This window comes from Poecilia latipinna, unplaced genomic scaffold (genome assembly GCF_001443285.1).
Source record: "Poecilia latipinna isolate Pla-1442-1.1 unplaced genomic scaffold, P_latipinna-1.0 Scaffold598, whole genome shotgun sequence".
Classification (NCBI taxonomy): Eukaryota; Metazoa; Chordata; class Actinopteri; order Cyprinodontiformes; family Poeciliidae; genus Poecilia; species Poecilia latipinna.
Window position 1 is genome coordinate 6,670 of NW_015113214.1, and position 25,607 is coordinate 32,276.

The following is a 25,607-nucleotide window of genomic DNA, read 5'->3' on the forward strand; positions in this document are numbered from 1 at the left end:
AACATCTATAAGGCCAATGGTTACCTGAAGATGTGTTGTAACATATTGGCAAACATCAAAGAACAACTACATGTTAAATGGATGGCAGTATCTGGACTTCCTATACGCACACGACACATTCCTTTTTAAACTTTTTACGTTTCAACTACGACCCCACATAAAGTACTCATTCTTTGGTTACTTACACTGCCCAGTGGTGACTTGTAGGCCAAGAGATTTATTCATATTTATATGTGTTTTTTTTTTCTTATCTCTAAACTGACGCCATCCCTCGATTTTGTATCTTTATGTTCAACTAAAGGTTCCCTAAAGTAAACATGCAGAGGCTTATACTTCGAGAAGGAAACAGATAATTACACATGGACATTGAGTTATAGCAACACAAACTGCAACATGCAAGCTCTTCATTTGATATATTTTACAAATATATGTGGTTCAAACAAAACCCTAAGCTGATTTTTTTTTCTTCTCAAACCAAAGGCAAAGAATCCCTACACAAATGGTAACACAGGGACATAAAATATACACGTATAGGTCTCACCTCTGAGTAAAGTCATAAAGGGTTTCATCTTTAAAGTCTTGCAGGAATAAACTAAATGCCCTCATCATACAACATTTGCTTTTTAATCTCTGATTAGAAGAGAAGCCATCCATTGGAGTATTTTTATTTTTTTGGGAGCAAATCTGTATTTAAAGTTAGCATTACAAAGCTAGCTTAGCGTCATACTAGGAACTGCTTGTAAATCCTCCTCGCTTATTTCTACAGTCAGCTCAGACCAGTCATGCAAACATTTGATTGACAGCTACGTGGAGATTGATTAAACATACAGAGACAAACACACACGCACACACACAAGCCAGAAACAGACATACATTTTTTTAAATCACAGCTAGAGCTAAATGCACGACGTACTAAAAGGAACACAGTGCAGCGAGCAAGCTATTTAACATCTGTATATTTGTGCTCATTAATTGATTATGTTTTGCTTTCAAATAACCTCTTAGTATCTGTGCTATTTTCATATCAAGGTCATGAAAAGACATGGCTTAGAGAAGTAGGAATCAATATCCTTAAACTTTTAGCAATTGCTTTTTCAACCGGCTAAAAAAAGACACTCCACCATTGAAAGCCTGCAGTGATAAAAGCATCTATTACGCCAATCAGGAACTCTGCTTAAGCTCAAAAAACATGAATGCAGTTGGTCCAAAGCAAAAATGACTAATTGCTTATAAGTAGGTGCATGGTGTTTCTTTTAAGTTAATAGGTTGGCAGCCCTCATTAGTGGCCTGCCGTGACATTTCAAGTCCGATCACCTGCAGAGCTGCACTCTTTTAATTTTTTTTAAACCCACAGAAATCCACTTATGGCAGCTCAATTATGCGGATGATGTCAGAGCATAATAATTCAAAGGAAACAAGTGCTAAATTTCACTAATGCATCTGATTCTGACGGACCACGGTGGGACTATGATGGGTCCAGAAAAGCTGCTAAAAGCCTTTTGCCGTTTACAAATATATGCACCGCAGCAAACTATTGCACAGGCCCATTTTCTCTGCGGTTCATTACAATCAGTGAAAAAGTTACTTTTAAATATGTTTTACAGCTTTCCGTGAAACGCATAATGACACCCTCCAACACAGCTGCTCGGAACAGAGTGACTCACTTTGCATTTAAGCAAAGGTGAGTGAAAAAAAAAAAATCAGGCTTCATGGAGGTTCTCCAGTAAAACAATCTTTCCCAGCTGGGTGTTCATTGTGATTAAACACAAAGAAGGCTCTAATTTTCCTTACGCTATTATTCCTGCAGCTACCACAGTAGTCTGACGAGTTTACCTGAGACCCTGTTTCAACGAGGACACACGGAGAGAGAGGCAACATGTTCCGAAATGACAGCGAGGTCTCCAATAATCTACCACGAACAACAAGAGACGACGTGAACTTCCTCGGGGGAGCGAGGCCTTTTTTCTACTCTAAATCTTAATTTGTTTGCACATAGCAGTAGCTCCTATAGAGAGGATGTGACAAAACACACTTATTACTTGAGGATAGTTGGGATCATTTTTTTTCCAGGACTGCACTTTGTACAAAACATTACATGTTAGCAAGAGTAACATTAAGGGACATTTACACACACAAACACTCTCACTCTCTGCCTTCCTCCTCTGGAGGTTTATAGATATATTTATATATATAACTCTAATAATGTGTATGCTTATATATTTGATATAGTTACTCTACTTATGTAACGTACATTGCAAAGAAGATTTATATATTTATATATATGGCTTGACAAAGTCACAACACATACATACAGCATTTAATAGACATTTATGCACATAGAGGTCATCTTCGTCAACCTGAAAGGGTTAATTAATTGGCCAAGTAATCGCCAACGAAAATGATGGCCAGACTATTCGGATAGCTTTCTACTTTGCACCGCTTTAAATTCACAGACAAAGCAACTTAACAAAACACAACTTAATAAAATAAGGTATCACATTCTACCTCTCAGGTTCAGAGACAAAGAGAGTCCAAGCTTCTGCTCCAATGCTGAGTTGTTAAAGGCCAAAGTGAAACACGCAGAACTGGTAATCAGGATGCATTCGCCACTCTACTGGGACATAGGAGGCACAAATTACAGATATCATAAACTATTTCTGACAAAGCAAGAGCGACTGAGCTGTAGTTGATGTGACTATTAATACATACTGCAGGAAACGTGATAACAAAGCATACTAGGTCTATTTTTTTCAGATAATATCTATAATTCAGGTGAAATTTTGTACACAGATGGACCCAAAACCAAGATCCCCAACCAAGCTTACTGAACTTTGTTTTTTTTCTCTTTTTTCTGGAGTTTCATTTTCTTTTCGTTTTTTTTCTGGCTGCTTGCTTGCACCGACATGATTCGTTATCTTTACACAGAAATGAAATGCCACTCACACACTCACACACACATAGAAACAAACAAACACAACTCCATGGAGAACAGCTATTGTGAGTCTAATATTGCAAGTGCAATCTGAGTTGTGTCATTTTATGACACAATTTTTCTCTTGGAATGAGTTCCCTGGGAGGGGGGCTGTGGAGTAATCAGTGGTCATGTGTGGGAGGCAATGATAGCCCATTAACCGAGTACCAAGTAGCAGCAGGAAGAGCAGACTCCACTTGGACAGCCGTCCCTCCCTAAGACAAGACGGGAAGAGGTGAAGAAGTAAAAGAAGAGGAAAAGCCTGTTTCCACTTCCGTGATAAAGAGGGGAAGCAGACAGAGTGAAGTACAGAGCGGGAGAAAAATCAGAGGAGGAGGAGGAAGAAGAGGTGGAGGACAAAACGGCCTGGAAGCAGGCGTCCACCCCACTCCAAGGCCCCCTGCAAAACTTGGAAGGTGTTGCTTCCAGAGCAGCTGCTACTGATAGGAACCAAGCTGGAAGTCCTTTGGGGGCAGTTTGAGACCCAGGGAGCTGGTTCCTAATGGGTCGATCATGTTCTTGTAGCGATTTCCACGGTGCTTCATCAGGAAAGGCCCCCAGTCAGGCTGAGGGGAGCAGACCAACTTCAGACGCTGCAAGAGAAAACAGAGCCCGGTTAAAGCTTTCAGCCAATAAATCAGGCCTATGTTAGCATTCTGCTGGCAGATGTTTTGTTAACTGTGTCCAATCTCATGGTATTACTTTAAATATTACAAATTAGGGCTTATATGATATTAGAAAACCATACAGAGTCAGGCTCTGGTAAATCATAATGATAATACGAGTTGCAATAAATTCACATACTCCTATATTTATCATGTGTTCTTTAAAAACACTCTTTGTGACCTTTAAGTGTCTTGGAAACTGAAGTTTCTGCTGCAGTTAGACTTTATCCAGCAGGCTGAATATCTTATTAATGTGTAAAGTGTGAATTCATGAAACTTGAAATATATTCATCATCAGAATTTTCTTTCCAAGCAAATAAAGTTCCAGATATCAACTTGATACACACTTACATAAAGAAGTTCCATTGCACAAAATTTTGACAATATTTCACTAATGACGAAAAAACACAGTTTCGTAATCGCTGTGTTTTCACGCAATTAAAATCACACGTAGATAAGTCATTAAAAAACATGCTATACCATCATCCTCCCACCACTTCCTGTCGTCTTCTTCGTCATTTCAGACAGTAGCAACATCTAGTTGACCACATGATTCGTGTAATGCAAAAAAATATGTTCCCATTGCAACTTTGTGATATAAACTAAAAAATGGGACCTTTTGCTCAATTTTCCTTTAAAGCAAATTTATTTTCATAATTTCAATTTGTGTTATTCTATGGTTAATGGAAATGCAGCTAGTGATTTATCTTTTCTGGCTATTTGCCCACTTTTCCTCTCACATTTCAGTTAAAACACGTCACATCTAAATGCTTTTAGCACAGACATGAAGCTGCATTTCTATTACAAACGTGCAAAAACATTGTCAATATTCCACTAATGTCAAAAAAACACAATTTCACAATTGTGGTGTTTCCACTACATAAGAAACACAATTAAAATCATACATGAATATGTTTGCTAATGTAATAAGTCATTCAAAATTAATTATATCAAAACTAATTTTGATACAACTGAAAAACCACCTAGAGCAAAAACTTCTGATCAAAAAACTTTAGTTCTTTTTTTTCCAAAATTGGAAAATTTATTTCCATAATTCCAATTTGCGCAATTCTATGGCAAAAAGAAACACACTCAGAGATAATATACTGTATTGTGAAGTCCTATTACATATGGTGGCTTTCAAAATTATTAATACCACTTGAACATGTTTCATGTATTTTATGGGATTTCATGTGATATACTAAAACAAAGTAGGATATAATTGTCAAGAGGAAGAAAAATGAGAAATTTTCTGATTTTCTTTCTTTTTCTAAGTGTTCATTGGACTTGTCTCAATCCTCTGACTCAATACTTTGTAGAAGCAACACTTTCTGAAATTACTTTTGCAAATCTTGTGGAGAAAGTCTCTCCAAGCTTTGCACATCTAAAAGTGGAAATTTAGAAATTTTTCTTTGCAAAATAGCTCAGGCTCAGTCAGTGGAAACAGTCTTTTAAAATAAACTTCAAGGACACGGACTCTCACATGGACACAGGTCTGATTTGCCCAGACTCCACAGAAACAGGAATATGCTTTTATCAAAGCCACTCCATTGTAGGTCTGACTTTATGTCTGCAACAGAGAAATTTGCTCTCTCTCACAGAGGACTAAAAAAATGCCATAACTCTGTTCTTGCAGCTCTGGTTTGGGATTTCCTGTAGATTATTCTTGACACATTATCTAGGTTTAACCTTTATCCTTTTCTCCTGTGGTACATTTGCAGCTGGTGGGACGTATGTGGACATCAACAGAGTTCTGCTTTTAAGTTCTTGTGAAGAATGAAATGTTTGGATAGAAGGACATTTGTTATGAAAACCTCAAGTAAAATAAAACATATCTGTTCTTTGAGAGTACATATTTGCCGTTAGCCTATTAGACCCTGTGGAAGCTGCATTTCTACTATAGTATCAAGACTTTTTCAGCCTCTAACAGGTTTTACTTCATTATTTCCACATAATTTGCTCAATATTTTATGTAAATTATCCATGCTTTGAACTTCTCCATAACTGCCTCGCTGATCTGTCTGCTGAGTTTGTCTTCATATTGTTTATTATTGTCATCCAACAAACGTCCAGTCTTTATAGAACGTCTGAAAATAAATCACACCCAGGTGGATTGTAGGTCTATCACATAAAGATGCAATAAAGTTCAATAGGGATCAATGAACTGCATATGCAGCAATAAAAAGTGGCATGTAATCACAATAAATTGGTTCAAACCTCAACTGAATTCTTGTGCAGATTCTGCACATTCTTCCTATAGTGAGTTTTCTTTGGAAGTTTTTTCCAATGTTCAAGTCATTTATTGCACATTTTCAAACAGAATTAGATGTGTCACACTGATGAGTCTAAGCTGGCAAAAATAGGTAGAATGTAGAAAGGTGGAAAACATGACAATCTAATAGTTGGTTTTGGATTAAACAGAAGGATGTTGGAGACACAAACGTGCAGGAATAATTTGAGGCTGATGGCTAATACTAGAATGCCAGCTTTGTTGTAAAACAGCAATTGAAGTCTGAAATCGGTTGGTTGGAGGAATGTATAGAGCATAAGACGACAATCAAGAGAGAAAATATAAGGACTTAATTAATTAACTTTATATCAGATGAGCGCTTGCATTCATGGTTATTTTCCAGATAACAAAAGTAATCTTGATGAAAAATCTGTAATTGATGCTTCTGTCAGCGATACTGAGAAAACAAAGCTGTTTGGACAAAAAGCCGCAATCATCATCATCCATTAATCAAAGTGTTTAAAAGAGACTCGGAAGACTCCCAGAAATATGAACGAATTAATCCTCAGCCTGCAGCTTGCCTCTCCATGCTAATGAGGGAAGGATGAGACTATTGATTTCCCAGTGTGTATATGTTTGTGTGTGCATGTGTGTCAAAAACAATAGACAATATCCTGCCGCAGTTTCATCTTAATTATTACCTCCACTACGGTGCCAGGGGCCAGGTGCATCTTAATGACAAACATGATGGGGATCCAGATTACCGAGCAAATAACCATGAGCCAGCCCAGAACCATGGACCAGGTGGGGTAGGTGTAGTCCTCGTACGTCATCACTTTCCACTGGTACAGACTCAGTCCCAGGATGCCCTGCACAAATAATAAACTTCTGATTACATTTAACAACTTGTTGGTTGTGTAAAAATGTATGGACCTCCTGCATGTTATTGTTTATAACCGGAAATTTCGCGCATGCGCTCAACACCGGAGTGCAAAAAGACGATTCTTTTGCCATTCATAGCCGCGCTGCTGCGGAAGAATAATTAACTAAATGAAACCTGGAGATGTAGGTATGATTAATGTAGTGCAGTGCGCCACAGCAAATGGAAAAATAACCCAGAGAAACCGTTAAAGAACAACTCAAATACCATTTTTCCCCCTTTCTATGTCGGCTATGCTACGTGTAGACTCGTTGCCATAGCAACTGACAACAACGCCACCAAACGTGTCAGGATTCAACACCATCTAGTTGTCATAGTGTAGAAAGGCACTGGGTCCCTTTTTCCTTTATATATCAGGCGTGCATTTAAGATTTAGCGTGTTATATTGACAACTTAACAGCTAAAACCAATGCTAGCCATCGTTAGCCAGCAGCTTGTTGCTGGGAGATGGGGGCGGGGCCTTGTGTGTGACGTCACGCTGCAAGGGCGCAAAAATATTCAAATACTCAATCATTAAACGGATCTTGTTTGCTCATAAGGTTTTATTCAAATGATTGCAGGATTTTTTTTATTTTTTTTTTTTTATTTTGGAGTTGAACATTTTCTGGATGATATTTAACTTTCCTTTGAATAGAAATCCCTTCATGTTCACAAAAAAGTCAGATCATGCTGAGCAATGTCAAAGAATAAAATAATCCAAGCATGGTAGCGAATCTACAAAGAAATAGCTGGAAAAAAAAATCAAGCTCAAAAGAACAGACCTCAACTTGATTGAAATGTAGTGTTGAAACCTTAAAAGAACCAAATGAATATCTTCAAACCTCAGTGAACTGAGCCAACAGTTAAAAAAAAAAAAGAGAGAGTTCTTACTTAGCGACCTGAAAGGTCAAAGCAAAGCTCGGTTCAAGTTGCAGCAGCTGAAGTTGGTTTTACAGAGTATTGAATTTTGTAGTGGACTTGTTTTTTCATTTTAGTTTTAAAAAATGATCATGATTTAAGGAGTTGTTTTTTGCCCACATATTTACCAAATTCATGGTAGGTGTCAAGGCTGTTACAGCAAATAAAGGACAATTTCTCGCCAAATGAGCCAAGATTTTAGCACAAGAAATGGTTTTCAGTTATGTAACCTTACCTTTGAAATCTACATGATCTAAACAACTAGATTCTTGAAAAATAGATCTGGATATATTTAATAGAAAAGCTGGCATGTAGGAATGTGTTCACTTCCATGCTTTAGTGTTGCTGGCCAAAAATAAAAGTCTGATCAGTTAACTTTTGCCTTATGCAATGTCATCAGCGCTTTAAATCTTGTTTTTGGGAAGCTAGATTAAAACTGGATTGATTATTGATTTACAACAAAGCAGAAAAAGAAATAGAAAATGGACTAATTGAATGTTCTTCTATATGTCACTAATTATTTCTAAACCTGATTTATTTTACAGTGAAGTTTGGCTACTAGCTGAATTTAATCACTCAACAAAACATGATTAATGGGTTTTCCAAAAGTTCACATTTTCAATGCATATGTTTTAAATTAAAATTTTTATGTAAACATTGGATGAAAAATGAATGAATAAATCACAAAATGTTCAACACCAATGAGTAATTTCTTGCAAGTTTCTTTTGCTGGGGGTAAAAACTGTTTCCTCAGCTCCATTTGCTTCAAACAAAAAGATGGAAGACAATAAAAAAAGTATTTCACATGTAATTAGCGTGTGAAAGAAAATACACACCAATCTAGCTTAAAATATAAAAAAAATTAATAGAGATAAAACATGGAAATGGATCAGTTGCAGAAAATGAATCAACCCTCCAATGAGAGCAGCAGGATAAACATGCAGCTCCATTAGTCAGCATCACCTCTGCAGTGTTTTTTATTATGTTTATGTAAATTAAACATATTTATGCAGGCCAGGGTCCTACTCAGACACACCAGTAAAATCTGTGCAAGGGAATTTACATCTTCAGCTGGACAGCTCAGCGAAACAGAGGCTGATTTCAGAGAAAGTCTGCATATTTTATACAGTTCAAGCAATTTTCCACCTAGTTCACGATGCTTAAGTAGAACTAAATTGTAAACTGTGGTGACAGACTTCAAAATAGGTATGTGTAGGTAGTTACAGAAATAAACATTTGAAGTGTTGGCTCGGCAGGAAAAAGAGGGAGGAAACAATTTTCAGCTTCAGTGTTTGGGGAGTAATTTCTGTTACAGAATGCAAATTATTGCATTTTTAAGGTGACGGATACAATGGGTGGAACTGAAAATACAAATGTCCACTAGTGGCTCTGTGCGTGTAGGAAAATGAGATGATCAAAAACAAACATACTGTCAGGATGGTTGGAGTCACAAAGGCCCAGCACACTCTCCAAAATCGGTTTGGCTGGAAACCAATCATCATTTCGATGTCCTCGCAAAACCTCTGCAGACCTGCGGAGGAGAGGAAAAAACGGAAAGAGAGATAAAATCAAAGACGAGAAATGATGGGAAGATGGAAAGTGGAAACACAGACAGTGACCTGGGTTTGATAAGGTCCCTTCAAAAGGAGATCAGCAAATTTTGCGTATGTGTGTGTGTGTGTGTGTGTGTGTGTGTGTGTGTGTGTGTGTGTGTGTGTGTGTGTGTGTGTGTGTGTGTGTGGAGAGTCAGATTCCTAGAGAAACTGAGGGAGCAGATGGCTTCATTCCTTCGCTTAACTGTGAGTGACATGCAGAGGCAGAGTCACACAATCATTTCAATATGTCACCTGTGCTGATGCTCCGACAAACTGAGCCAAGCCTCTCGCTTGGTAACAGCCACCTGACACACACCTGAGTCCTGGGCACGTCGGTGGCTCAGACTTGGACATTACAACAGAGACCCCTTGTGGCCGCGTAGGGAATATCAGGAGACCAGCATGAAGGACAATGGGGTAAATCCCAATTTCCTCTGGAAGGCCAGCAGTAATCACAAAAGTCTCCCAGATGTAATTGGTGTCCCTGCTGAGGTGTTGGACTGTGTGTGTGTTCATGATGCCTCAGGCTGGACTAAAAACAAATAATAGGACCAAACACTGTAACACCACATGTGAGTGTGAGGCGTTCACATCTACTGGCACCTCTGGTAAAGATGTGTAAAAAACACCAAAAACAGAGTCATGTTGTTTTCTTGAACACTGAAGACTTTTCGTTTTTTATTCAACCTTGAGAACATTTATTCCGTGGGAAAATAACCGATGTCACAAATATTTGTATCGCCAGTAATAAAAGTACAGAGAATGTAACTTCTATAAATAAATAAAAAAGTTTTTTACATAATTTGTTGTTGTTATGAGACAGATAATTTGTGAAAAGATTGAACTCTCCTACCTCATGCCTGAGCTGTTATTCAAGAAATACACAGCCTGACCAACAACAACCAATCAGAGCAAGGAGGCGGGTCTTAGTGGCGTTGATCAACCTTCTGATTGGTTGTTGTAGTTCGCGCTGGAGAATATTTGTCTGATAACATATTGTCACACCATGGTGACAGTTTCAACAAAAATGTAAATAAATATTTTTTATATATAAATTACATACTCCTGCTTTAAATTAAACTTAACTTTAAGTTTGTCTTGCCATCGTCCACGGTGATGACATTAGAGTTCATAACCATCAAATATCTATGTCCTAATAGCTGATTGGAGGTGTTGATAAGAAACAACAACTTTTCTGTTTTACCATCACAAACAAAAACATCTAAACTTTTATTTAATTTTGAAGTATGAGCTTACTAATGTACTTTACTGTAGCAACAAATGCCCATTATATTATAGCAGGAAAATGAGGACAACTAAAAATGCAACTCTACTGCATTGAGTTTTCTCAGTTTGTCTGTTTTGGAAAGAAATTCTTAAACATAATGATCAACTGTAAATATCATAAATGAACCACAAGAAACAGTAGCGGTTGGTGCTGAGTATCCATTACAAATGTGCATAATGTTTTGTCAATATTCTGAAAATATAATTTTGCAAATGCTGTGTTTCCATTAAATGATAAACGCAACTGAAATCACTTGTTTGTTCATGCAATAAGTCATTAAAAACCATGCAGCACAATCATCTACCTACCACTTCCTGTGGTCTTCTTTGTCTTTTCTGCCAGTAGTAACATCTGGTTGTTGATCACATGACTCATGTGATGTGAAAAAAGTGTTTCCTTTGTAATTTTGCAAAATATCAACAAAAAAAAAAGTACTTAAAAGAATCGTGAATTATTTTGGAAGTGGTGTGTTTCCAGTAAGCACATTTATTTTTGTGATTCCAATTTGTGAAAACATTCAAATTCACAATGTTTCATTCTACCAACACTGGAGCTTCCTGCTGACCTCTGACCTTTCAGAGTGGTTCCTTGGAGTGCAAAACCAAGCGGAGTAAGTAAAGGTCATGTTGCAGGTCATTTACTCACCATAGAGGTAGGAAATCCCAACCAGCTCAAAGATGGCAATGATAACCAAAGAATAGGAGGCTGCGAATGTGTCCACCAGCTGCAGCATGTACATCCCACTCTTTAAAAATCCAATAAAACAAAATATATATTAGTAAGACAGTTGGGAAAATGTATTGCTTCAAGTAAAATAATAATTTACTTAAAACAAGTTCCTATTTTTAGCTGAATAGCAGCAGCGGTGGAAGTTCATGTTGTCTTATTTCATTTGAATTCAGATACTTACACTAAAAAGTAAGTCAAAATTACTTGGTAAGTTTTTGTGTTTTTGCAGTGTAACCTATCATCAGTAGGAACTCGTACCTCTGTTATCATGGGAAAGCCCAGGATGAAGAAGGAGAGGCAGCAGACCAGGGTGAAGAGCGGTTTATGTTTCCTCAGGTACTTGGGGTACTCATCCGACACGGACGTCACGATGGTTTCGATGGTGGCAAACTGGAAACAGTTGGAGGAAGAGGGGAGTAAGAGAATGAGGAAGAAGAGCGGCTCATCACGAATCTTCCCTGATCGTCTCTTTCTTCTGCAGAATCACCGGCCTGCAGCCAGCAAGTTTAACTAATTTCAATTCTAACAGCTGCAGCTGTTAGAATTTCAGCATCTAGTGTTGTGAAGCATTTGTCTTCATTTAGCCAATAAACTCTTTTTAAAGTAATTCAATTTACTTCCAAAACAGTTAAAAAGAACATTTATATAACTCTGAGAAGGAGAAGAAAACAAAAAAAACGAAGACTTTGGATCACAGGGAAGAGACCCAACATCAAGTAGGAGTCAGCCTGGAGAAAAGCAAATATGACATAATGGTGAAAGCGCCTCTGAGCCCAGAGGAGAGCAGCAGCGGATGAATACGTAAACAGGGAAATTTAAAGAGGCTGGTGTTGTGAGGACATATGCATGAGAACACAGCGAAAACGCACCGACGCAGAGCTGGATCTGCCACTTCCCTGTTCCTCTCCATCCTCCTGAGCTCCCAAAACTAATTTCCTGTCAACATCCCAAGCCTATTACTGCTGAGCTGCTTCCTACAACAAAGCCCGCAGCCCTCTCCTCTGAGCTGCCACTGCCAAGGCAAAATAACATCATCATTTACTGTTTCCTTTGACTCGTGTCCTAATGTGCCACTGTGCCCTCTGCTCCTCTGCTCGGCTCAGGAGCATCACTGAGCACTTAAAGGGGCTGGTGCTGTACGTGTTTGCTCAGGATCACACTTGGAAATGCTCTGAACATTAAAAAAAAAGAAAAACAACATGCCAGAGACTGAAGTGTTTATTTAACAAAGTAAATCCAGTAAATTAGCAAAGTGACTTGAATTTTAGTCAAACAAACAGAATAAAAAACAGTTTCTATCCAAGAGCTGCTGTTGCCATGAACACAGGGAATTATTCCAACACCTATCCATTTATTCATTCATTCATTTACTTATTTTAACTTACTAACTTATTTATTTATGGTTTTCTTATTTATTTACTTATTTATTTTTTCTCAACATCCCAGTTGTTTCTGTGTTTTTCTACTTTATTTTTTACATTTGAGATATACTTATTTGTCATAATTTTATTCAGTTATCAAGAGTCGATATTTTTAAGTTTCGCTGTGCTTTCTTCATCAAGGTTCAATCCTCTGGTTCCTCTTGTTCTGGTTCTGGTCTGCATCCCCAGAACCAGAACCAAACATTCAGCTTCTACGTGCCACATATCTGGAACAGACTTCCAGAAAACTGCAAAACTGCTGGAATCGAGACTAAAAACTATTTGTTTAGAGCTGCCTTAAATTTTTATTAATTCTCATTATTTTACCACAGTAATATAATGATTATTGTCTCATTGTTTCCCCTTTTGTTACGTTTTTGTCTTGTAAAGTACCATATTTTCTGCATTATAAGGCGCATAAAATAGACGCTACAGTAGAGGCTGGAGTTACGTTATGCATCCACTAGATGGAGCTGCACTAAAGTGAATATCAACAAAACAGTCCGACTCCGGTCGGCGAGGAGAACCTTCCTCTACTGGGCCGGGGCGTGGCCGGACGATGGTCACCCCTCTCCTATCGCGCACAGCATGTTCGTGGAGAACGTGGTGCTAAATGACCTGCAGACGACCTGATTCTAGATGGTTGGTAGGTAGATAGTTCAGTCAAACTTTATTAACAAACCAGCGTTCTGACAACTATCCCAGCATGCACCGCGTTCTTCTTCTTCTACGGGCGAAAATGAAGTCGGCGGCTGCTTACCATGGTTGCTAGACCTGTTGTCGCTCAATATTGGTCCATATATAAGGCGCACAGGATTATAAGGCACAATGTCGGCTTTTGGGGAAATTGGAGGTTTTTAGGTGCGGTACTTTAAACTGCCTGAAATTAACTGACCAATAAACTAAACTTGACTTGATTTTTGTAACATCATCAAAAAATCAATAACAATCAGCCAAAGTGCAAGTCTGGTTCATCCCTGGGTGAAAGATAAACCTTTCACGTTTATCTTTTCAAATAATTACAATAGAAAAGATGATTTCTGCATTTGAGATTAACAATTTTTATTTTTTATTTTTATGACACATGTCACGCGAATGATTAAAAAATAAAGGACATAAAGTTGATGTTTGCTAATGAACATAAATGATTTTAATGGTGACATGTACTTTAATGCTTTTTAAAAACTTTTAGATCTAATTAGTTTGACTCGTTCTAATCACAGACAGACAGCCTTTGTTCAGCTTCCTGGAGAGTTTGAACTCTCGAGCAGACAGCCGCAGCGGGACGCGTACATGGGTAATTATGTTAATTGGGTCAATGCCTGCAGTGTTTACACATCACTGGATGTTACCTGCAAAGTTGAAGGTTTATTCTGGAGCAAACAAGTCAGGAGATTCATGTGACTGACAGGAATGTTGGTTACTTCGAAATTAATTCAAATTCAAACAAAAAAAAAAGACAATTCATATACTTTTCTTCTAAATTCTGTTATATTTAATGCATTTTTGCATATTGATAAATTTTCTGGAAATCAAAAGTTGAATGAGTCATTATAATATTACTTTTAATTTTTTTTAATACAGTGTTTTAAACATTGAAAAGAAAAGATGCTAAAGCTTAAAGAAGAAATTGTATTTCAATAGACTTAAAAAGTTTTAAAAATTCTTTCTAACAATTTTCAATGTATAAACTTCTACATTAAATTATGAGCATTTGTGCCATAAACTTGAATAAAAACTTAAATCTTTCTTTTTTGTTAGAAAAACTAATAATCTGTTTTAATCCATCATCCAATGTTTCACATTTAAAAATCACTAGAACCATAAAGGGAGATATAAATGTCAGAAGATTATATTTAGTGCGAAGAAGAAATTAAGAAATTTTAATAAATGTCTAAACCCGGTTAGGAGCTTTTATTAGGATATCAATTCTTTTTGTATTATTATTTTATTTTAAAGGGAGTTGTAAAGAGTAGTTCATGAAATTCCTATATTTTCTGTATCCTTTAGATGAAAATATTGACATTAGTCTTAACCTTAAAGTTTGTTTGTTGTAGAGCGGGGGAGTCCAAAGTGCGGCGCAGGGGCCATTTGTGGCCTTTAGAGTGAATTTTTGTGGCCACCAACTGCAGTTCAAGAATAATACAAACTTGTCCTTTAATTAGGGTTAAATTATTACCGACATAATTTTCTTACAATAGAAAATGTCAAGTACAACACAAAGTATTTATCTTTTTATGACCAAACTTTTATAATGAGCAGAACCACGTTTATGCCGACTTTTACTGAAAAGTCAACTTTTCTGTTCCTGGATCAGCTTTTGTTTAATTTATCAAACTCGGTGAAATATAGCAAGTGTTTTGAAAGAAAGTGACTCAAATCTTTTTCTTATAAACAGAATAAATTTGTTCAATCAAGTCCAAAAGAATTAGAAAATTAAATAAAATTTCTAATACAGAAAATCCGCAAAATCATTTTATCTCCAATGAATAACATTCCTGTTCTACAAAAATCAACAATCAAACAACTTTAATTTGATGATTTCATCTTATCATATTTTTTTTTACTTATTTTGTCCTGATTTGGCCCACATGACAAAACGTTTGCACATCCCTGCTGTAGAAGTATCACTGTAAATTACATAATCATTTATCATAGTAATTTGTCGGTTATATAGGACATATAAACTGTAAGAGTGCACTGTATATAATATCACATAGTATATGTGACAAAGCAGCAGTTACCATGGTATCCAGTCCAAGAGTCAGGAGCATGAGGAAGAAGATAATTGCCCAGAAAGGAGACAGAGGGAGTCTGGTCAGAGCTTCAGGATACACCACAAAGGCTATGCCTGGACCTGAAATTAATGCACAAAATTACATAGATATGCTTGTTTTTTACACATTATGGACACAGATGATTAAAAGGCAGAGAAACCTGAGAACACAATCTCAAAGTTCAACAAACTTTAAATTTTAATGAACATTTAACACTGGAACTGGAAGACATTTTAAATATCCAAAACAAATAAACAAAACAACAGAAACAATAAATAAAATTAAGAACCAGACTGAAATTTTTTATCATCCAGTTTTCGGTAGAAAGAGAGAAACTATAAATGATGCAAATGGAAATTATTTATCACGTGATTAATTGATGTATTATTGCTTATTGGGGCAGGCTTAGCTGTCTTACCTTCATCTGCCACTTTCTCTATTGGCACCTTCAGTTCTTGAGCCATGAAACCAATAACAGAGAAGATGACAAATCCAGCAAAAATGCTGGTTGCACTGTTGGTGCACGTCACTATGATGGTGTCCCTGAAAAAACAAAAGCAAAGGAGGGAGGCCAGATGCAGCATAAGCAAAACAAAGCATATGTTGAACTAGTAAAAGTATTTTTATATTCCAAATACATGCTGGTGCATGATATAGGTACAACAGTGACCTCTGGTGACAAGACGAAAAACTGCGTGTGAATCTAAATTATGGTAATACAAAAACTAAGCACTAGATGGCGCACAATTTCAGAAAAAAAAACATTTCTGTTGCTTTTTTTTCTTCTTCTGAGGGCCATCTAGTTGTTTATCATTTACAATCAGTAACATGTAATAAATAGGAATAGATTAAATGACAGAAGCAGTGCGCTGCGGTGGCTAAAAGTGATATTTATTGGGACATTTCTACCACACAGACAGATACAGCATCATGCATCTGAGGTGTCAGGGTTAATAGGTCTGACAGACGCGTAGTTTACCTTTTAAGTGTTTACCTGTAGCAGTTATTGTGAAACTTATTGTAGGAGGAGAGCGTAATGAGGCCTCCCCAGGCAGCCGACAAAGAGAAGAAGATCTGAGTAGCTGCGTCTTTCCACACCTGAGGAGCAGGAGAGGAGTTAAAAGAAAGGAAAATTATTGGTCAAAACTGATTTTATTTTGTTTATATCTGGAAGCTGTAATAAAAAACGGGGCTCTTCGTACCTTTGCATCGTTGAGTTTTTCCCATTTTGGCGTGATAAAGTACAGGATGCCGTCGGCGGCACCGGGGAGCGTCACTCCTCTGATCAGCAGGATGACCAGCACCACATAAGGAAACGTGGCTGTGAAATAAACCACCTGAAACATGTGGGAAAAGTAGTAAAATTAAAGTAATACAGTGAACTGAAGAACTGTCCAAAATCAAACCAAATTTTATTTGTACAGCAGATTTCAGTTCAAAGTGCTTTACATCATAAAATCAACAAGTGAAACGTTTCCAAAGTGCCATTATTACACATTAAAATGTTGGTTAGTGTTTCATTAAATCAAAAACAAATCCAAACAGGTGAAGTTTTAGTCTAGATTTAAAGGAATTCAGTGTTTCAAAGGTTTTATAATTCTACAGAAGTTTGTTCCAGATTTGTGGATTTTAGTTGATATTTAGCAACATTTTTGATGTTTTTAGATATTCTGTCGCATATTTCTGCATGTAAAGGACATTTAACATTGAATAAATAAACACTAGAAGAGAAAAATTAGTGATATTTTTTGGACCAGTTTGAACTTAATTTACATTTGCAGAGGCATTGTTTCAAAAACTTCAAACAATACAAAACAATATAAAAGCACTTATTTCTATTGGAGGTTTGCATAAGTTTTTAAAATTAAATCTTGAAGGTTGGACAAAAATGAAGGTTCAAGTTGCTCAATAATTTTTTTCTAATTACAAAGTACAAGCCGGATTAATTAATTAACTTATTTATTTATTTAGAACATGATAGCAGTATAAAATAACTGACATGAACAAGGAATGCAAAAGACACATATTTTTTTGTACCACAATAATCTTAACATGGTCCAAAAGGAATAAGAAGGATACTTCCAAACAAAAAAAATCTCTTATTTCTATTTTTTGAGTTTCACTGTTGACAATTTTCTATTTGATTTCACCAAATATTAAAGCAGTGGCCATCTGGATAGTTATATTTTCTAGTGAAATTTCACCAGAATCGTTTGTGACCCTATAAGAACAGGGTTAGGGTTCGGGTAGGGTTAACCCTAACCCATCCTGTCAGCCGAGAGATTTGATTCACTGCAGCAGATTTAACGTGAGGTTGTTGCTTTTTTCCTTTACAAATCTAATTAAGGATGTTTTTTATTATCAAAGTTGAGTTATTACGATGTCATTTTATTTTTTTAATTGCCTCTTTTACAGTGTAGATTTCACCCGGATCTAGTGTCAATTTTGGCTGTGTTGTACTGAACCGCTTCAACCACTAGGGGGCAACATAACACAATCTATCTATCGTCACATCCTGACTACGGTGTTTGTGTATGTAGTATAAGTCAATAGAGCCTGATTTATAGAGAGTTACATATTTTTAACAGCTAAGATGAGGAATTTACAGCATTTTTGTAAATAAATGCCCTTAAATCACCAAAAGGAAAGAGACCATTTTCCTAGTTGAACTGTCCTCAGCTGTTACAGATTAAATATTTAATAGTATGTTTGCTGTGTGTGTTTTTACTTTGCCTGATGACTTGATCCCTTTGGCTAACGAGGCGTAGACGATGAGCCAGGCCAGGAAGAGGCAGCCTGCCAGAGGCCAGCGGATGTCTCCTGGATATTCAATCCCTTTGGAAATATGCAACACATTGTACCTGCAGGAGGAAGGCGAAGCGTTAAACTCAACTTCAACTCGACTAAGCAATGAAGATACGTTACATTAAAACGTCTATTATATGTTATTTACATGCAGAGTTAAAGGAAGCCACACACTGACTTTCATCAAGTTTCCCATAAATCAGTTCAATCCAGTAATCTGGAAATGATCAGATGTCGGTTTTCTTAACTAAAATATGATTGATATGTTTATTGTATTTGAAAATACTGCTGAAGTTCAAACACCTTAAACCTTTTTGCAACTTAAAACCAAAAGTTTAAGTGTACTTTTGGTAGAGTGTCGCTAACTGAACAAAAAATATATTTTTCCTTTTGTTTGTTTGTTTATTACATTTACAATTCAGAAAAATTATACTTTTTATTCTATACCAGAATAAAAAGTTCAGGCCTTTTTATTGTGATTCAGTGCAACAAATTGTCTTCAATAATGATCAAAGCAAAAGTCCAATAAATTACTCAACTAAGAGTAAAAGAGTATCCGGTAAAATGTCTACTCAAGTACTGAGGAACTGATCAAATGATCAGTCATTTCATATTAAAAAACTGCATGATCAGATGCACCAAAATATAAAGTTAAGTGGAAATTTTGATATAAAATATATGAAGCTTTAACAAAAACTGCAGGTGTGTCTGTGTCTGGTGAATTTTTGGTTAAAACATGTTATGTTTTTCATTTAGTGGGTAAAAAAATTCAGAAACTTTACTTAAGTAAGAATAGGGATACTTTTGATACTTTTTTATTTTACTAAAGTAAAAATACTCCTAAAAGAAAAAAAATCAAAAATAAAATTACCCATGTAAATGTAACTGGGTAAATAGTTAGGCTGAAGATTAGTTTGTGGCACAGAAAACAGATTCAAATTACATTTCTGCTTATTTAGTTTTATATTTGCCAGGATTTATGTCTCAAACTGATTAAAAACAACAATATAAGAGTGAGAATCTTATGATTTAACCCTGGATTTAGTGTTTTCCCTCTCTGATAAGGCCAGGAATGAACCGACAACAGAAACCAGACAAACTTTGCAGAGAAAGTGGAAGCATTTTATTAGAAAACAGACTCACTTGAAGTATTCCTCACTGGGGCTGACGTAGGTCTTGTTGCCATCCGCCGTCATGTTAAGCAGCTTTGTCAGGTTTCCCACAGCGTTGGCGGACAGACAGAAAGTGGAGTTCTTGATGGAAACGGGGTTTCTGTCCCGCAGGATGCAGGAGTCTGTTCCAATCAGAAATCAACACATTTGAACTGGCAGAGATGCACACAAGCCTGGAGTTTGCTTCGTTTTCACACAGCGTAAAATGGGAATGAACAGATAGATGGTGTGATTTGCAGGGAAAGAAGGTTTCTGCAACACGGAGTCGATGTTGTGAAGCACTGAAAGTCAGAAAAAAGTTTGATTTATGTGTTGATCCACTGTAAGAACCTTAATGCTTCCGATTCCCAACTTTTATGCTTAAACTTTAGGTTTTTGCTCTATGAGATCACAGTTCATGACGGCTTTTATATACAAATGGCAACATGTATCCAAGACAAAGTTTCATTTTAGCCTTTACAACTGATAAATAAAAAATATCCCAACCAAAAGAGTGATATCTGAGATTTTAAAGCACTGTGAAAAAGTGTAAGAATAATTTTCATATACATTTTGAAGTTATGTGATGAGCAAATTACACAGCAAAAAACTTAACAGCAATAATTTGGTTTATTTAGCCTGCCATAAGGAAAAGAAAACTGTCATATTTTCAATGCCAAAGTTCCAAACTAAATATTTAATTCACCAGATAAATACTTTGCTTCCTAACTACATACTTAATTCAGTTTACAAACTAAATATTTAGCTTGTTAGTTAAATATTTAGTTTGGAGCTCTGATATTAATAAACATATGAAGTAAATCTTCAAAATGTGACATTTTTTCACTATTACAGTCCAAATAATCCAGATTATTGCTGCTAACTTTTTACTGTGTAACTTTAAAAAGTCGTGTGCACCGAGCAAACATTGGAGAGACTCTATATATAATTCACTATGAATTAAATTAATAAATACATCGATTTTGACAAAGAACAGATGCTATATTCTGTTTCGCCAGCAGAGGTCAGTGTCGGGCTCACTGCAGCACTGCAGCAGCCCAGTCCGTACAGTAAATTTGTCAAGCAAGCAGTTTTAGTGCTGAATTCACAGAATCGCTGAAGGGAAATATTACAGAAAATATAACCAGTTTTCACGATTATTCGACGCAAAACGTTGTTAAACGACTCGATGTTTAATTCTTGGACTTTTCTGTAAAACAAAAACGCAGTTTTACGAATAGTTTCTCTAAGAATCGCGATGTTGCAGTCTGCTACAGCTGTGCACTGCATTTTTAAACCATTAAAACTTATATTTACTGTAGGATTTAAAGCAAGTTTGGTCGAAATCTTGAACTCCGAATAATTTGATGTGTCACACGGCCTCCTGTTAGTGTCCTCATCAGCCGGCATCATTAGAGACGCACCAGACATGAGTGAGCAGCTCTTAATTTGTCACTCACTGCAGAGATCGCAGGTCAGGATTCATTATACTGCAGGACACCTCGGCTGAGGGAGTCATGACGCATTGCGCATTGAGGAGAGAGAACGAGAGGCAGAGGGGGGCTTTTGGTGAACGTGTGTGAGTGTGTGCAGGTGTGTGTCTTACCTAACAGCAGCATGTCTTTGTCCTTACATTCCAGCGTGTTCCACGCATTCCTACAGTTAGCCCATGGCAGTGAGCCCTTCAACGAAGCGAACAGGTAGTACAGTGTCCAGCACATTATAATGTTATAGTATATGGCTATCAAGACAGATATTATCAACATGGCAATCCCGCAACCTAAAATAAATAAATGAGACGAAATATATACATTACTCTTTAGAAAATTTGAGAAATAGTTATTATTGCTTCATTTTTCTGATTTTTTTTTTTTTTTTTATTTGCTTTTTATTAGTGGCGCCAGTTTACCTTGGAGAGCGGGAATGCATTTCCAAACTGACACGGGCCCCTGGCTGGCAAACTGGCCCAGAGACACTTCCATCAAAAAGATTGGGATCCCGGCGATGCCCAGCATGGTCAGATAGGGAATCAAAAAAGCACCTGGGGAGAAAATTACACAAATTAGAGAATAAAACCCTCACCAGGGAGAAAACCCTGCCTCTAAATGATCAGATTAACTGAAAGGTTAGGTTAAAAATGACATTCCTGTCATTAAAACTAAAATCAAGCAAATGTAAATAGAAGGTGGTATTTATTTATTTTTTTTCAATGTTATTAAAATCATTTCCCAATGTGTCACGCTTTGCGTTGTTTTAAGGCCTTCAAGCATATTTATAAAATTTTATTTTTACAAAGAAATATAAATCTTATCATTTTTCCCGTTTTTTATTTAATGCATAACATAAACCTCAACATAAGCTTTTAAAATAATGATTTTTTTTCTGTTTCTGAGCTTTTACCTCCACCATTTTGGAAGGCAAGATAAGGGAACCTCCAGACATTTCCCAGTCCCACCGCGTAGCCAACCATGGACAGAATAAAATCCAGTTTATTGGACCAGTTTCCTCTGGCCTTATTCTCATCTCCCCCCTCATCATCATCATCATCATCAACAACGTCCGCCTGAGAGGAGAAATAAACATTAGATCATTCTCTAAATGAAATGAAAAATAAACTAGATTAAACCCAAAGTAACCAGTCGAGTCAATTTATTCATACAATATATTTACAAACAAAAAGAACTGACCAAAGTGTGCAACTTGGAGAAACTGGCAGAAAATACATCGATTTAGACAATATATAAACCAGACAAAAGCAGAAAGAAGACATGTCTTAAAGGGGATTTTAGCTCTTAAATAATTGTGATAAAATACATGTTCTCGTTTTCAATGGGCACAAAATTATGTTGTGTGTGTTCTGCAAAAACTTAAAATTAGCGTCTTTTCTATCAATTTGATCATGGGAAATTTTTAATATTTTCTATCTTCAGCTGCATTTATTTACAAACATCTTTCTGCCAATAAAGCACAAATTTTCTGTGCAGAGATTTTTAAAAAAATGTCCGACATCACGCAAAAGCAAAAATAATGAAACAGAATCTAAATGTGAATAAAATCTAGTGTGCGCGTGAGGGAGGGATGTCCCCTCGCGACAGGTTGTGATCCGCAGTCTCGTGCTCAGCGCAGCCTGTCTGGCGGGAAACACCTGGGCTGTACCAAGTGCGTCTGCTGGGATCCGGGATCACAGCCAAATACCGCGAGAGTTAGGAGTCAAATCCTGCAGTCCAACCCGCTTCTGGGGCTTTAACCGCGAACAAAATCAATTATAACACCTTAACCGAAACAGAAATGAATTTATAAAGAGGAGACGGTTATTGAAAATGGCGCAGAAGAAGAAGAAGAAGAGACAACAACCTCTGTTTGACGTGTATCCTTTTTGCTGAGATAAGCGAGATTTAAAGTTTGGGATGCTTTAATTAGATGCACAAGGAAAGAATAATTAAAAAGAAGCAATCGGAGCATGCAAGATTACAGCATTTACACAAATTGAAGAGTTTGGTTTTGTAATACGAAGTCAATCAAATTTGACTGAAACACGCAAATAAAAACCCCTTTAACTGACTAATCCTTACAAAAACAGCGAATTATAAAATATGAATCTCATAATCAAGTCTTAAAAACCAAAACCTCGACAATCAAGAAGCAGCACGAAGCTCCGCAAACTCTGAATGTTTGTTCTTGCCAGGGGCTTTTGCGCCCTTCACGTCCATTCATCTTTGCGCTTCGTTTTAATCAGAAACATCCGCAGCGCACCTGCCTCCAGCAGCCCAGGAAACGCCTCATTTAGCAGACTTACCCCCGCTAACGTCCCCGGCTGAACAGACGTGTTCCCATCTGTTCCCAGTATGATGGTGGTCTGGCTCATAGTCGTCCAGTTGCCCGGGGTGTTGTTTTGCTCCGCCGTGGCCCGGAGCGGGTCGCCGGCTGAATCCTTCCTGAAGGCCGAGTTGATGGCCACTGATCCGGGGACAGGAGGCGCCGGCGCGCTTTTAAACGTCCCATACTCCTTATTGGAGTCCGGTTCTCCCGGTTTATTCTCCGGGGGACAAAAAGTTTTACTCTCGTTGCACGGAGGCGGCGGCTGAGGCGCCGGGTGGTGGTGAGGGGCGTGTGGTTGGCTTGGCACCGTGTTGTCCGGTTTGTTTGCTGTAAATCCCGCCGCTCCTTCCTGCTGCTGCATTGGGATGTAGCCGGCCGGCTGCTTGGCCATGTCTCTCTGCTCAGACAGATCCTGGAACATAAAAGTGACAAATCAGCGACAGGAACCGCGACGCTACGGTAGAAAGCTTGAAGCCTTGAAGCTGCTGCTGCTGCTGCTGCTCATCTCTGCAGCTACAGAACCTTTTTTTTTTTTTTTTTTTTTTTTTTTTTTTTTTTTTCCACAGTAGCCTTTTGATTTTGGGATATTTCACTTTCAGGAGGTCCGTTTCTGCAGCCTATGAATGCACAGTATTTGTGTGTGCGCGTTGAAGGGGGAGGGGGCGCTTTGCCTTCTCCACTTCTCGCCTTCTGCAAGATTCTTTAATTTTACGCCCCATTTCCCCCTCATGTCATTCAGCCTCACATCCACTGATTTTTATGGCCAATAGACAAGCTGCTGCGGGTCTCTGGGAGGCTCCGCTCTCCCCGTAGGCAGGCGAGATCCCCGGCGTTTCAGGGCTTGAGCTGGACCCGGTGCGGCGGAATTAAAAATGGCTCCCTGGAATTTCAGGGGGCGGGAAAGCAACCGGAAAATCCTCCAAATGGAAAAAGAAATGTTGATTGATTAATGCTTTGTTGCGTTCATGATTAGTAAAGAAGGTAACTAACTTCTTGTAGCAAAGTTTCCCTCCGTATAAAACGAAAAAAAAGCATAAATAAATAAAAAGGAAAAAAAATAACCCGATTTTTTTTAGTTATTATAACCCTTTAAAGCATCTGGATGAATTAAAACAGCCTTACAGGAGCGATGACTGAAAAATCATGACGAAAAGTTTTCTGCGTTTCAGCACCACGGACAGCGCAACTGCTTCAGCGTCGGAAAACTACTTTCAAAACCCGCAAAATTTACACAGAATACTCTTTAAAAAACTCAATATTGATGCAACTTTACGTGCAAAAGCAAACGGAGGAGTTTCTATCCACTTACCATTTTGTGCAGAGCTCTGCGTTCAGGCTGAAAACAGCTGTAAAAAAAAGAGAGAGAGAGAGAGAAAGAAAGAGATGACTGGGAGCCGAAGTGGTTATTGCCGCGCAAAGCAGCAAGTGCAAAGCTTTTCTACGGCTCCGTGGGAAAGCTTGGAGCAGTTTGCGTCAGTGCAGAGCAAGGTGCCCTTCGCGTGACATTTTCTTGATAATAGGAGTTTGATAAATCATTAGGCTTGGATTCGGGTTTTTTAAAGGGGACTAGCAGAGCCAAAGCGACGGGGGGCGCGTTTGTGCGTGCGTGAATTGTATGTGTTCTGATTACGCACGTTGCATGCGTGAGCGCTGCACGGACATCGCTGAAGCTGATTAATACACTCGTGACTACGGATGTGCAGCTTCCACGCGTGCATTGACACATCCCACGTGATCACGGGGAACCCGACCGGGTTCATGCTGGAGTTTTAATTCTATGCTGATATACAATCTCGATTATGGCCTTTTATAGTAATAAAGTTTGTTTATTATGCTTTCCGCACCAAATGGGAATTAAAAGAGAAATGATTTAAGGAAGAAAAAGTTAAAACTTTTGCTTTTAAGTATCTAATTCGGGTGAAATCAAAGGTTAAGTTGAGCTAAAAATGACCTGAACTATAAATAGTTTTTCTTTTTTCCACCCAGCTAGTCGGTTTTACGCACAGCGCGACTGAGGCGAGACGCGTCACTGATAGAAGCATTGATCAGGTTTTAAAAAAAAAGTCTATTCAGAGCTACTCATTTGTTCAAAGTCTTGCGCAGGAAGAAGTTTGTTTTATGGACTCACACGCGTCAGGAGGACCCGGAGCCAACCACTGGAGCCTCCACTGGAAGCAGTGACAGCTGATTCCAAAACACTGCATTGCGCATACCATTGTCCTGCTCTTTCTGTTACTGGAGGATGCAAAGAAAAAAAATGTCAGGAGGCTGGCTGTAATGTCTTTATGTCTCCTTTGTCTTATCACTTACAAAGAAATC

General features: G+C 37.7%; 1 protein-coding gene across 2 annotated transcripts; it reads right to left on the reverse strand.

Moving 5' to 3' along the window:
- Nucleotides 1–223: 223 nt before the first annotated feature.
- slc6a5 (solute carrier family 6 member 5) lies at nt 224–24,893 on the reverse strand. Of its 2 annotated transcripts, XM_015042638.1 has the most exons (16): nt 24,598–24,893; nt 23,266–23,700; nt 21,870–22,032; nt 21,379–21,510; nt 21,076–21,249; nt 19,462–19,612; nt 18,242–18,374; nt 16,716–16,850; nt 16,508–16,611; nt 15,932–16,056; nt 15,481–15,593; nt 11,574–11,705; nt 11,232–11,331; nt 9,134–9,234; nt 6,568–6,735; nt 224–3,564 (listed from the first exon to the last, which is right to left on the reverse strand). In XM_015042638.1, the coding sequence occupies exons 1-16, from the start codon at nt 24,598–24,600 to the stop codon at nt 3,409–3,411; spliced, it is 2,325 nt and encodes a 774-aa protein (XP_014898124.1). In that variant the 5' UTR covers nt 24,601–24,893; the 3' UTR covers nt 224–3,408. The 2 variants fall into 2 exon arrangements, with proteins under 2 accessions (XP_014898124.1, XP_014898123.1); XM_015042637.1 differs by lacking the exon at nt 24,598–24,893 and having other exon boundaries at nt 23,266–23,809.
- Nucleotides 24,894–25,607: the final 714 nt, after the last annotated feature.

Bases quoted from the DNA above. Each gene is read 5' to 3' on its own strand.
- slc6a5 (XM_015042637.1), bottom strand. From the start codon at position 23,709: ATGTTCCAGGATCTGTCTGAGCAGAGAGACATGGCCAAGCAGCCGGCC. The intron at 16,612-16,715 runs GTACGAAGAGCC...CCTGCTCCTCAG, and splicing joins AAAAACTCAACGATGCAAAG to GTGTGGAAAGACGCAGCTAC. The intron at 15,594-15,931 runs GTAAGACAGCTA...CATTAATTTCAG, and splicing joins AGAGAAAGTGGCAGATGAAG to GTCCAGGCATAGCCTTTGTG.